We start from the raw sequence: 13209 nt of genomic DNA, 5'->3' as shown, positions 1-13209 counted from the left end.
ATACCATCTTCATATAGTTAAGGCTAACTGGCCATTGACCGCCTTCTTCTGTGCGGATGCACATGTATTGCCCGAACTCTTATGGGACTCAGTAAGATTGTCTGCCGTGAGTAATGAGTGTAATGGGCAGGGACACTAAGAATGTAGTGTGTGGACATTAAGTTGGGAATGTGGGTCTCACGGGGAGCATGCAAGGGATAAATCCCTGCAGTCGCACTATCCTCTGTGCCCTCAGTGGCTCAGGTGGATAGAGCGTCTGCCATGTAGGCAGGAGATCCCGGATTCGAGTCCCGGTTGGGGCACACATTTTCAACTGTCCCCGTTGATGTATATCAATGCCTGTCGACAGCGTAGGGTCTTGATTTAATTATCATTTCAGTCTAGAGTGGTGCATGGTCACCGATGGTATCTGTTTTTTCGGACATGTCCGAAAGAACAAATACCATTTTCTTATTGATTACATAATATCTTCTCAGTGTATCCAAGGAAATGAAATTCTGACACACAATTTTTACCATATCGCTACGTTACCAGTTGTACAATCACCAGTTAGCAGCCACTTAATTCTATGTTTACATAATAATACTTAACCTGAGAATAAATGCGAGGCATCTAAACCAGTGGTTCTGGCAGTATTAGTGAAGCTAACTGAAGAATAAGTTTGGCAGTGGCAGGAATAGTTACAGAATTAATTACGACAAGATTCTTAGAACGAGAAGGAGAAGAAACAGGGACATCACACAAATTAAATGGAAGAATATGATGATACCAACTTTATATAAAAATTTCGTACTAGAAACTGGAGCATATGAATGAAACGTGACACTATTTTCTAACCTAAAACTTTTCAGTTGTAGTAGGCCTAATAAGCATTTGATGTTAGTACCTCATGAATTATGTTCTGTCGTGTTATTTATGTGAATGAGGTGTATAAAAATGAACATTTGCACCAAAACAGTCTCTTATTTGGCTTGTATTACAGTTGCTGCAATATTAGAAAGGCCTACTAGTAGACAGTGACAAAATAGACATAACCAATTCGAGAAACCACACCAGTCTTGGGTACTACTCATATTAACAGCTTGTTCAATATTAGACTACAACATTTTGATTTTTCATGTAGCAAAATGTTTGACAAACTTTGATGAGGTAATATATTGTTTCACAGAAGGGCAAGAACGCTGTGTAAAGCTGTAGCAAGAGTAGGGAGAAAAAAATGTTGGGACATAAGGAGTGTAATGTATTGCTTGTCTCTCATCTTTACTGCTTTTATGTCTCATATTTAATTTTATGTCACACAAAAGAGGAAGCTATTAGCTAAACAGCAATAAAGAGTGCAAATTTTCTGAAGCATTCTTATTCTCCCCTCCACAAATAACCCTACCCAGTATTAATTGTGAGTTTTTTAAAGGGGGGTAGGATGTCAAACTGGCTGACTGGGAGCAGGAGAGGCATCAGAGGACTTTCTAATTTCCACTGCCCTAAATGTAGGTTGGATGGCTTCCATTACAAAATATACACGTTTGAATTCCACAGAGTGAAATACACTGATGTGCAATAGAAGAATGCTGTGTGAAGAGGCGTGGCACTGTACTTTGGCACATTTAGGATAGAATAACATGTCTTACATTTCCTTGAACATATATGTTTTATAGGTATAACTCTTCAGAAATACAAAATGAACATATCTGTGAAAAATGTAGTTTTTAAAAATTTTTGACGTCCCTTCTTAAACGCTTGAGGGGGGCATCCACTATCAAGTTTTTTCCCCAGTTTGGAAATATCGTAGATACAGGGCTGTAAAGTATACCGTGCGTGGCAGAAAGACGCTATCCAAAATCGGCACCAAGACAGCTGTGGTACGCCATGGGCTGTAGGTGACAGGCATGAATGACAGCTGTAGATATGTGTACGGGCAAAGAGATGTAACTGTTGGCAGCAAAAGCTGGAATTTGAGTGCCAGTACCTCAACTGTATATCCACTCAGTGGTGACAGGTGGCAAATTCAGATGAATCACATTTTGAGCTCCATAAGATTGGTGACAGCTGGTTTGTATGGTGAGAAACATCTGAAAGCAAACACCCTGCAACAATTGTTGGAAGGGTCCACCCGGAAGGAGGAAGTGTTGTGGTTTGGGGAATGTTTTCATGTCATTTCCTGGGTGACCTCATCATTGTGGAAGGCAGAGTAGATCAACACAAGTATGCATTTATCCTTGGGGACCATGTCCAGCCCTACAAGTAGTTTGGATAGATAAAACATTTACCCACCAAGCGGTGGAAAGAGAACCCACATATAAAAAACGGTTTTATTTATGCAAACTTTCAGAGCCAGTGGCTTTTCCTTTTGGCAGAAGAGTTGAAGGGGAAGGAATGGGGGTGAAAGAAAAGACTGGAGAGGTTTAGGAAAAGGGTTGGAGTTTGGAAAAGTCACCCAGAACCTCGGGTCAGGGGAGACTTACCGGACAGGATGAGCATGAAAGACTGATTGTTGGGGACTGCACTGGACCGATTTGAAAACCTGGGAGCTTAAAGGTGGAAGACAGGGTAATATGCAATACAGATATTACTGTTAAAACACCGTTCGCAAGTTAATAAGGAGCAAAAAGCTAGGTGTATTGTGTGTAACAGAGGTGAGAGAGGGGGATGGCGAAAAATAGACAGGTCAGAAAATGAAAGATGTAGAAAACTAAAATGGAGTGAATAAAGGAGTAGTTACTGTGAAGAATTACTGAGACAGAAGAAATTAAAGTAAATTCAGGCCAGGTGGTTGGTGAGAACCAAGGACACTGGTGTGTGGGGAAGAATACAATTGGTGCATGTGGTGAAACAGATCTGATTTCCAGCCCTAAACCTGCATTTGATCATGCTGCTTTGGTGAAGGACCTCCTTTCCTTCACAGGTAATATCCATTGGAAATATCATTTTGCAACCCAACCCCAAAACCTTTCCAACAGCAAATCTGACACTGAACCCCGTCTTGAACAGTTCAGACCACGATACCAACTTGATCCACTGCCACTACCTCAAGATCACCCCTTCAAAGCCTTCCAAGAATTCCTCACACGCAGCATTGCTTCACAGCTCTTCCTCAGTCCCCTACAATATGACCCTAACCTGTCCTCTGCAGAACTACAGGATCTACATACCCTAAAAACTGATGTCTCCATCATTATCCTCCCAGCAGACGAAGGATCTACAACTGTAGTATTTGACCAAAAGGAGTACATTAGTGAAGGTCTAAGCCAGCTGTCTGACACCCTACATACAGTGACACCCTACATACAGTGTCTGCCATCAAGATGCCATCCATGTGATTCAAACTGACTTGCAGTCTCTCCTAAAAATCTCAGCCCTCTCACAAGGACTAACCTCCATCCATAGAACTTCTTACTCCACCCAAACCATGGACCCTCACCTTTTACCTTTTTCCTAGGACTCCTGGCCATCCTATAATTGCCAGCTTGAAAGCACCCACTGAATGTATATCTGCCTTCGTTGATCAACACCTGCAATGTTTAGTACAAAGACTTCCCTCCTGTATTGGAGACATCAACCATTTCCTAGATCGTCTGAAATCCGTGCCTGTCCCACTCCCACCAAACACCTTGCTTTGTCACCATTGATGCTGCCTCCCTCTCTGCCAACATCCCCCACATACATGGTCTGTCTGCTGCTGAAGATCTCCTCAGTAAGCGCCCACCTGATTCCAAACCTATGACGTTCTTCCTGCTCACATTAATCAACTTTATAGTTACCAACGACGACATCATCTTTGAGGGCAGACGTACGAACAGATCAGGGGTATGGCCATTGGAACCAGGATGGCTCCTTCCTATGCCAACTTTGACAGTTGCCATCCTTTCCATGTCAAACGTTCCCTCTCGTACAAACTTGGCATTCGAGGCAAATGTATTTGGTTGGATGCAGACTCTTCCCAGCAGTACACCATCATTCTCATCTCAGCCTTCGATGAACGTAATTACCTTACCAGCCTAAGTCAAAATCAGATTTCCTGGGCCATCACATCCAATCCTGTTACTGCTAATCCCTCCAAAAAAACAACTTTGGAGCACATCACTTGTCACTTAGTATTATCTTGGTCTTGATTGCATTAATCAGCTACTTTGTCAAGGCCATGACTTTCGAAAATCATGCCCTGAAAAGCAGTCCATTCTGTCTGAGATTTTGCCCACCACACCTAGAATAGCTTTTTGTCATGCTCCTAATCTCTGCAATGTGCTTGTCAGACCCTATGTTCCTTATGCACCCATCTCCCTGCACTATGGCTCCCACCTCTTTGACAGTCCCCGCTGCAAGACTTGCCCTTTGCACCTTACTACAACCACCTATACCAGTCCTGTAACTGGCGAAACATATGCTGTCAAAGGGAGAGGCATCTGTGAAACGGCATTTGTTGTATACCAGCTGTTGCGTAAACACTGTTCAGCCTTTTACATCAGCATGACTACCACCAAGTTTTCTGTTAGGATGAGTGGACATAGGCAGAGCACAATATCCTGTTGCAGAGCATGCCTTACAACATGACAGTAGTGACCTTGGTGCCTGTTTGACCATATGCGCCAGTTGAATTCTTCCCCCCAGACACTAGTTTCTCAGAACTCTGCAGGTGAGAACTATTGCTACAATTTGTCTTTGGTTTTCGTCACCCATACAGCCTTAATTTACATTAATTCCTTCTGTCTCAGTATTTCTTTGCAGTAATTACTTTGTTCTTCACTTCATTTTAGTTTTCTACTTCTTTCATTTTCTGATCTATTTTTCTCCAGCCCCCTCCTGCCTCTGGTACATACAATGCTTTTAGCTTTTCACTCTTATTAACTCGTGCACTATGTTTTACCAGTACTCTCTGTCTTTCATATTTTCTCATTTTCCATATTTAAGCTCTCATCTTTTAAAATCTCGTCTGGTGCAGTCCCCAACAATCAGCCTTTCCTTCTCATCCTGTCCAGTAAGTCACCCCTGACCTGGGGTTCTGGACAACTTTTCTGAATGTGCACCTTCTAAACCTCTCCAGTCCTTTTTCTTCACCCCTCCTCCTTCCCTTTCAATCCTTCTGCCTGAAGGAGCCACTGCCTCTGAAAGGTTGCATACATAAAACCTTTTTTTATACATGTATTCTCTTGACACTGCTTGGTGAGTAGATTTTTTATCTATCCAACTACATTATATTGTCAAATATTGATTAGTTTCATTGTTATATTATAGTGCAAGTTGTTTGTTTTTCCTTGGCACATTGGCATCTACCAGCAGAACAATGCTGGCACATTGGCATCTATTAGCAGAACAATGCATCTCCAACAGCTTGCTTGCTCGCTATTCACAATATACATAAATGACCTTGTGGATAACATCGGAAGTTCACTGAGGCCTTTTGCGGATGATGCTGTGGTATATCGAGAGGTTGTAACAATGGAAAACTGTACTGAAATGCAGGAGGATCCACAATGAATTGATGCATGGTGCAGGGAATGGCAATTGAATCTCAATGTAGGCAAGTGTAATGTGCTGGGAATACATAGAAAGAAAGATCCTTTGTCATTTAGCTAAAATATAGTAGGTCAGCAACTGGAAGCAGTTAATTCAGTAAATTATCTGAGAGTAGGCATTAGGAGTGATTTAAAATGGAATGATCATATACAGTTGATCATCGGTAAAGCAGATGCCAGACTGAGATTCATTGGAAGAATCCTAAGGAAATGCAATCCAAAAACAAAGGAAGTAGGTTACAGCACACTTGTTCGCCCACTGCTTGAATATTGCTCACCAGTTTGGGATCCGTACCAGATAGGGTTGATAGAAGAGATAGAGAAGATCCAATGGAGAGTAGCCTGCTTCGTTACAGGATCATTTAGTAATTGCGAAAGCATTATGGATATGATAGATAAACTCCAGTGGAAGACTCTGCAGGAGAGACGCTCAGTAGCTCGGTACGGGCTTTTTTTGAAGTTTTGAGAACATACCTTCACCGAGGAGTCAAGCAGTATATTGCTCCCTCCTACGTATATCTCATGAAGAGACCATGGGGATAAAATCAGAGAGATTAGAGCCCACGCAGAGGAATACCGACAATTTTTCTTTCCACGAACAATACGAGACTGGAATAGAAGGTAGAACCGATGGAGGTACTCAAAGTATCCTCCGCCACACACCGTCAGGTGGCTTGCGGAGTATGGATGTAGATGTAGATGTAGTGTATGTGTATTGTTTGAAGAGCACCAGGATTAGTTTACTGTGTATTCCCCTGACCACCAACCTCCCCGGATTTATATGCAATCGAGAATCTGTGGACCCACCTTGATCAGGCTGTTTGTGCTGAGGAACCCAGCACTGCTGGCCCAAGCACTGGATTCATCATGGCTCTACATACATGTCTGTTCCTTCCAGAACCTCAATGGTTATTTTCCTGCATATCTCACATTGGTCCGCACTGCAAAAGGTGGTTATTCAGGCTTTTGACAAGTGGTCACATTAATGCGACTGGATAATGTGCACGTAGTTGTGGTAACATTTACAGGTTTATTCCATGTTCATGTGGTTTGTGTGTCAAGTGCTACTTGAAATGTACACATACCTTTATCTACAGTAATGTTCTATGATGACGTATATGCAAATTAGTAATTTGTCTTTGGAATGTAATGCAGTGATGCACAGATTAAAAAGGAAATTGTTGAATAGTAACATTTTATACTATCTCAATTTTAACCAGCATTTTTCTATGTCTGTGTACATTTGTAGCTACGGTCTGGGGCAGAGATATTCTACTAGAAAAGCTGATGGACAGTAACTGTTATGAGTTGAACATTTCTTTTAAAATCTTTCATAAGACTTATAGCATTGAAAGCTTTCCTGAGTCAAATTTTATTTAAAATTTGAATGTACACAACTTGGCTTTCAATTACATCCAGTTTGACAGTGGCAGAAGCCATTTAATAACTTCTAATTTATTCATTTGTAGTCTTATTTCCTTGTCACTTATGCTGTCTCCCAGGAAGCTTGTTGCCTTCCTCACAAATCTGATACTCATAGTAGATGTTCATTCCACCAGTTTCTAAGTCTATTATTGCTTTGTGCACTAAATTGATATATCCTGTTCAGTGATATTAAATCATAGTATTGAGTCATGTAATCCATGCTTGAGGAAGGTTCCTTTAATGCTGGAAGTTAGTTCAGTAAATGGAGAACACAGTTCAAATAGCTCAGTAAGCTTATTTCATTAAAATGTTAAGGGAATTAAAGTTAAAGTAGATAAATTGCTAATAGGTTTTGGCACTGGTATTTTTTTTATCTCAGAGTTTGTCACACAGGGAAGAAATACTAAGGCTTCCTTTGGAAGGGATCATCTCATTTGATTTCTGTGAAAAAGAGTTTGTTACAAAAGGAAGGAGTGGCTATTTATATCAAGTTTAATTTTTTATTTAAAGAAGTTGACATATCAAAATATTGTAAAGTCCAAATATTTTAAGGTTGTGGAGCAGATTCTGAATTTTCAAAGAAAAAAAGAACTTTTCTTCACAATTCAGATCCCCTATTTCAGACTACAGGGTTTTCCTCTCCAGACTTGCTCCTGTGCTAAGGTTGATTCTTAAGAAGCACACGAAGTTCATTTTGTTGGGATTTCATTATAATCTGTATAATTGATTCTCCAGAGAAACAAGGGTTATTGGACTTAATTGAATCATACAGCCCAGTACAGACAGTGAATTTCCCAATCAGAGATCAGGGAAACAACAGTATGATTGTAGGCATTTCCTGCAATTATTATTATTCTCTTATAGAAGGTCACAGTGTGAGAAAAGCTAGTAATGCCATGTCATATAATGATGCACAGATAATAATACTGAAAAGAATTGAGGCAGAATAGTGAACAAGGGATTTAGAAATGCTAGTTTTCTTGTAATGCAGACACCTAAAGCAACTCTCAGAGGGGAAACTTGTCAAGAGTTCTACAATGCATTTAACTTGAATGATAAGTATAATACATGTCTTCACGTTTGTCACCTTCCTTGGTGTCTCTTTCTCACTGAAAAATAGCAGGCAGACAAATTAGAATATCATGTAGGAGGAAATGGGAGCTGTATCGTAATATGATGAACAGTCAGATGAAGGTAACAGAATTTCACTACTGCAGAGTACTGATTAATGCAATCAGACAGGCAAAACAACACATTACACAAAGAGAATAAATAGCTCTCACAGTGGAACATGGTCAGTTGTGAGAAAGGTATCAGGGGTGAATGAGGGTGTTCAACATATTACACCTCTTTTGTACGAGACTGGAACTGTTAGTGATCTCCAGAGTAGTACAAAATATTTGATAACCACTTCTTGTCAATACTTGGCAAGTTAAATCAAACTTTTATTGGTGCAGGTAAATATACAGAACTCTTAGCAGTTGGTGGTCTGAGAAACTGTATCACATGCAGTCACAAGAATCAAGCAAAGATAAAACTGAATTAATTATTAGAAGAGTAAAGACTCCTATTGGCTATGACGAAATTTCAAGTGGAATTCTGAAGATCAGCACACCACACGTTACCTCTGTATTCAGTCATCTGTGCAGTATGTCTTTTAGGTGTGGCCAGTTTCCTGGCAGACTGAAATACTTGTTAGTGAAACCAACTGTTCAGTTTCTTTGCTGCCAGTGTTTTTGAGAAAGTAATGTATAGGGGAGTAGTAGCACATCTTACTCACAAAATCTGTTGTCAGACTCACAGTTTGATTTCAAGAAATGGGGTATCAGCAGAAAATGCAATTTACTCTTTTTTGTATGAGGCACAATCAGTGTTAAATGATAAGGTGATGACAATAAGTATTTTCTTTGATTTAACAGCAGCATTTGACTGCGTGGACCCTGCAGTACTCCTGCATGAGTTGGAAAACGATGAGATTAGGGAGAAAACTTAACAATGGTTAACTTAATAACTGGGAATTATCAAGTTGAAGAGGCTCTTTTCCAGGTTCAACAAACAGGGAAGAGGTCCGAATCTGTTTCGGATTATATAAAGTGTGTGCATGTGTGTGTGTGTGTGTGGGGGGGGGGGGGGGGGTAGTGGGATGCCACATGGTTCTGTTCTGCGTCCATTGCTTTTTTTATATATATTGATGATATGCCACTAACCATAACAGATGACACAAATTGTTCTTTGCAGGTGACACAGGTGGTATTGTGAAAGGTGTGAAAGTAAGAAGAATGATGTAACTAGTAGGATAGTGAGTAAAATCAGCATGTAGCTTTCAGAGAACAGGTTAACACTTAACTGTAACGAACTGCAGTGCATACAGTTTCTGGCATGAAACTAGTATAAAAGTGAAGTTTTATTATCCAAAGATGGACAAACAATCAGAAAAGTTGACCATTTTACATTCTTAGGACTGAAGCTAGAAGGAAGGCTTTCTTGAAACTGCCATGTTCAAGATCTTGTGCAAAAACTGCATGTTGCGGTCTTTAGTCTAAGAGTGATTTCCAATGTCTCTGGCAGTGAAAGACAAAGGCTTATTTACTTTCCTTACTTTCACTCTATTATCTCATATGGCACAGTAACTTCATGTAGGCCATTGTTCAGGTGTGTCTGTCATCCCTTTACATATATTTCATCATAGGTTTTGTTATTGACAATATTGACTAATTCGGAACAAATTGCAATATTCATTAAGTGAATAATGTGTAGAAAAAATGCTAACATTTCCTTAAGCACTAAAAATATGGGCAATATCCAACAGGTTTCACTTTCAGTAGACTTGCAGCAGAACTGAAAAAAATGGTGTGATAAACCCCAAGTTTAATTAAGAAGACACACAATCCGTATTAGTTAACTGTAAGGCCAATTAGATTTATAGTGAACATTTAACTGTTTCCCCATATTTTTAATAGGTCCTTTAAACACCACTTATTGGTAATCCAGCAATGAACATTAATATACTGACAGTAGAATTTAACTTAAAATAAAATACAGACAGTAAATATAAGCGGTGTTCAAAAAGAAGCCAGCCAGAGTCTAGAATGTGAAAACTGGTGACAGGTGGGTAATATCATTGTGTGTGTAATGAGGTGTAGTTCAGACCAGAGCGTGGAAGTTCACAGCCCATCGCTACAGTGATGCATGCACGTCACATGACTATATGGAGCCAGCAGCAGCATGCCAGCCACATTACAAACAGACATGGAGGCGTCAAAAGAAGAGCAAAGAGGAGCACCACACTGCATTACCGATGACATTGTCCAGCTGTGGATGCACTCATTACCCAGGAACGCCAAGTGACAGTGAAAGCCATAGCCACCATGGTCGGATTGAGTGTCAGAAGTTTTCACATCATCATGAAGGAACGAGTGCACATGCACAAAGTGTGTGCTCAATGGGTGCCCCACAGTTTTCAACCACACCAGGAAGCATGTCAAATGGCCCTCTGTCTTGCTCACATGCAGCACTATTCTCAGGAAGGGAACGCGTTCCTGGCATGAGTGGTGGCTGGAGATGAATCATGGTATCATCACAGAATCAAAATGACAAAGTCTCCAGTGGAAGCATCCAGGGTCACCACCACCAAAAAAAACCAAGACCATCCACACAAGTGCAGGAAAGGTTATGCTTATGTTGTTCTTTGACCAAGATGGCCCCCTTCTGTTTCACTTCCTGCAGCATGGGACAACAGTGAATGCCCAGCATTACTTGCAAAGCTTGACCACCCTTCACCAAGTGATCAAATCAAAACGACCAGGCAATCTCATCTGTGGGGTCATTCTGCTCCACGACAATGCAAAGCCTCATATGGCCAACACAGTCGTGACACTCATGCAGAAATTCAAATGGGAGTTTCTCAGCCACCCTCCATATAGTCCAGACCTCTCTGCCTGTGATTATGCCATTTTTGGTCCCCTTTAAAAAGGCTCTGAGGGGCAAACGATTCACCTTGGACGACGACATCCAGCTGTACGTTTGGAACTGGTTGACCTCGCAGCCCTGGGAATTTTACGAGACAGCCATTCACCACCTTGTGTCACAGTGGGACAAGTGTCTCAACAGCCAGGATCAATACTTCTAACATAGAGGTACCAGTTTCTGTAATAATGCGTCCACTCGTTTCTTTTTGAACGCCCCTTATACATGAAAATCAAACAGTATGAAAATTATTACTGTGTCAATAGATAATATTAAATTGTGGGCTCTGAAAGTTTAGACATGCACCAGCTCTCTTTCTGTATAAACCAAACAAGAAATTGCCATATTTAATAGCCACTTTACATAGCATTTGTGACTGGCATGCGGGAGTTAAATTGATGTATTTTTGTATAATAAAACTTTCTGGTATCAGTGAAATATTGTCTACCTTCCACAGCCATTGCGCAAAATTTTGTCCCCCTTTGTTTGATAGTAGAGCCATAGGCATTGCAGGGTAATATTCATTATTTTATTAACTGAAACAAATACTAGAAATAATGAAAACTGTTTCAGATATTTACCTTGTAAAAAAACTTTCCAGGTGTTTTGTTCCGAGATCTGTACCAGGCCTGTCGTGATGCTCTTCTTGTAAGCTCAGACCTGGCTCTCCGTTCGCAACTCACTGATTTTTTGGACCACCACATGCTGAGATCACGCCGTGGAGCTGATGGTTCTGAGTACCTTCACATCCCAGTAGAGAGTTCAGTTCTGAATCAGTTTATGGCACAACATAGTTGTGATGATTAATGTCGTAAACATGTCCTGAAGGAGGAGCTATGTGCTAAAAACAGAGCTACAACCCTACAAAGAGTATGTTGTAAAGAGTATGTAAATAGTTTTTGTTGGGACTACAGATTTTTAGAATTATTTGTCATGTCCATCACTGTTATTGACCATGGCCCACACACATAAACAGCTGTAATAGTCTCACAAAGATTTTTCCTGCGATGTGTTGGCGATTACTGAAAGACATATGTCTTCTTATTTGTTATATATTTTAGTTTACTGGAATGTATTTTTACTGTTCTGACACATAATCAGACTGCATGATACTTTGTCAGATGTTTGAGAAGTGAGTGTTTTATAAAAAAAAGCAGAATCTTGAAATTAATTTCTTATTTATTATACATCTTAGTTTACTTGGATGTATTTTTATCATTGTGACACACATTTTTTATATTTTTAATCCGACTGTGAATGTGATTATTTTACAATAAAAAACTGAATTATGGATTGTACTTATTTATTGCTATAAATTCGTCATGAAAGAGTTGCTCCCTCTTGTTACCTGCAATGATACAAACATGTAATTAAACTTCAGACGCATATAGCATGTTTCTTAACACTAACAGGTAAATTTAAGGCACACAATACTTGTATATAAAAAACTGTGAGTCTGTCTTATTGCAGGATTAAATATTTATTTTTTTAACACACACTTGTATTTAGTACTGTTCTTTCATATACAGTGAGCCACAAAATTATTAAAAGATATACAGTGTACTGCAGAATTGTATGCTACACATTACAGAGACTTTGTTGCAAGAACAATTATTACTTGCAGAATTGGTATGAAAAAAAAGTATTTTTTAAAAAGTTAAGTAAGATGAAACATGTTCAGGTAAATTTACCTGTTACCTAAAAGGCTTTTTCCTTTCAGAATGGATAAAGCATTGATATTTCTCACGTTTGGACATCTGTCATGTTTGCAAAGTGTGTGCCTTTTGCAATGTGCGGTAGTAGATTATATTTCAGAATCCTGTAAACCTCTTGCTAATCACACAGAATGCATGGCAACAACCATATCAAAAAGGACTTAAAGAATCCTCTGTTGATAGATCTGAAAAGCAAATTCCTGATTATTGCTGAAAACTGTTGTCGATACTGTTGCCATCAAGAACATATTGTTGACTATTTTTGGGCTTTCAAGAAGTCAGTGAAAACCATTCTATTGATTACCACTTGGGCTCTTGGTTGAACTGATAGCCCCATGAAATAACTGGAGAGATACCAAAAATGTTGGGAGTAACCCATATAAAGACTGGTGGTGTACAGTTTTAATTGATGAGTGTTGCTCTTAACACTTAAACAGTACCACTTTTGTTTTAGTACTGCCATACAACTAGTAACTGTATTGCTGTGAAACCAGATTTTGTGACACATTTGTACTGAGAACAGTGTAGCTTGAACATTTGCAGAGGGAACACGTTTCGAGCACCTCACAATGTCACAAATTCTGTGCACTTTA

The 13209-nt window shown here is 39.7% G+C and overlaps 1 protein-coding gene across 1 annotated transcript in view; it reads left to right on the top strand.

Moving 5' to 3' along the window:
• Nucleotides 1-12138, top strand: part of LOC126253077 (origin recognition complex subunit 2) — a 124077-nt gene extending 111939 nt beyond the window's left edge. Inside the window, exon 9 of the mRNA XM_049954172.1 lies at nucleotides 11503-12138. Within this exon, the coding sequence (XP_049810129.1) occupies nucleotides 11503-11708 (206 nt within the window). The 3' untranslated portion in view covers nucleotides 11709-12138. The remainder of the gene's footprint in view (nucleotides 1-11502) is intronic.
• The last annotated feature ends 1071 nt before the right edge of the window (nucleotides 12139-13209 follow it).

This window comes from Schistocerca nitens, chromosome 4 (genome assembly GCF_023898315.1).
Source record: "Schistocerca nitens isolate TAMUIC-IGC-003100 chromosome 4, iqSchNite1.1, whole genome shotgun sequence".
NCBI lineage: Eukaryota > Metazoa > Arthropoda > Insecta > Orthoptera > Acrididae > Schistocerca > Schistocerca nitens.
This window is presented reverse-complemented; position numbering and strand designations above follow the sequence as displayed.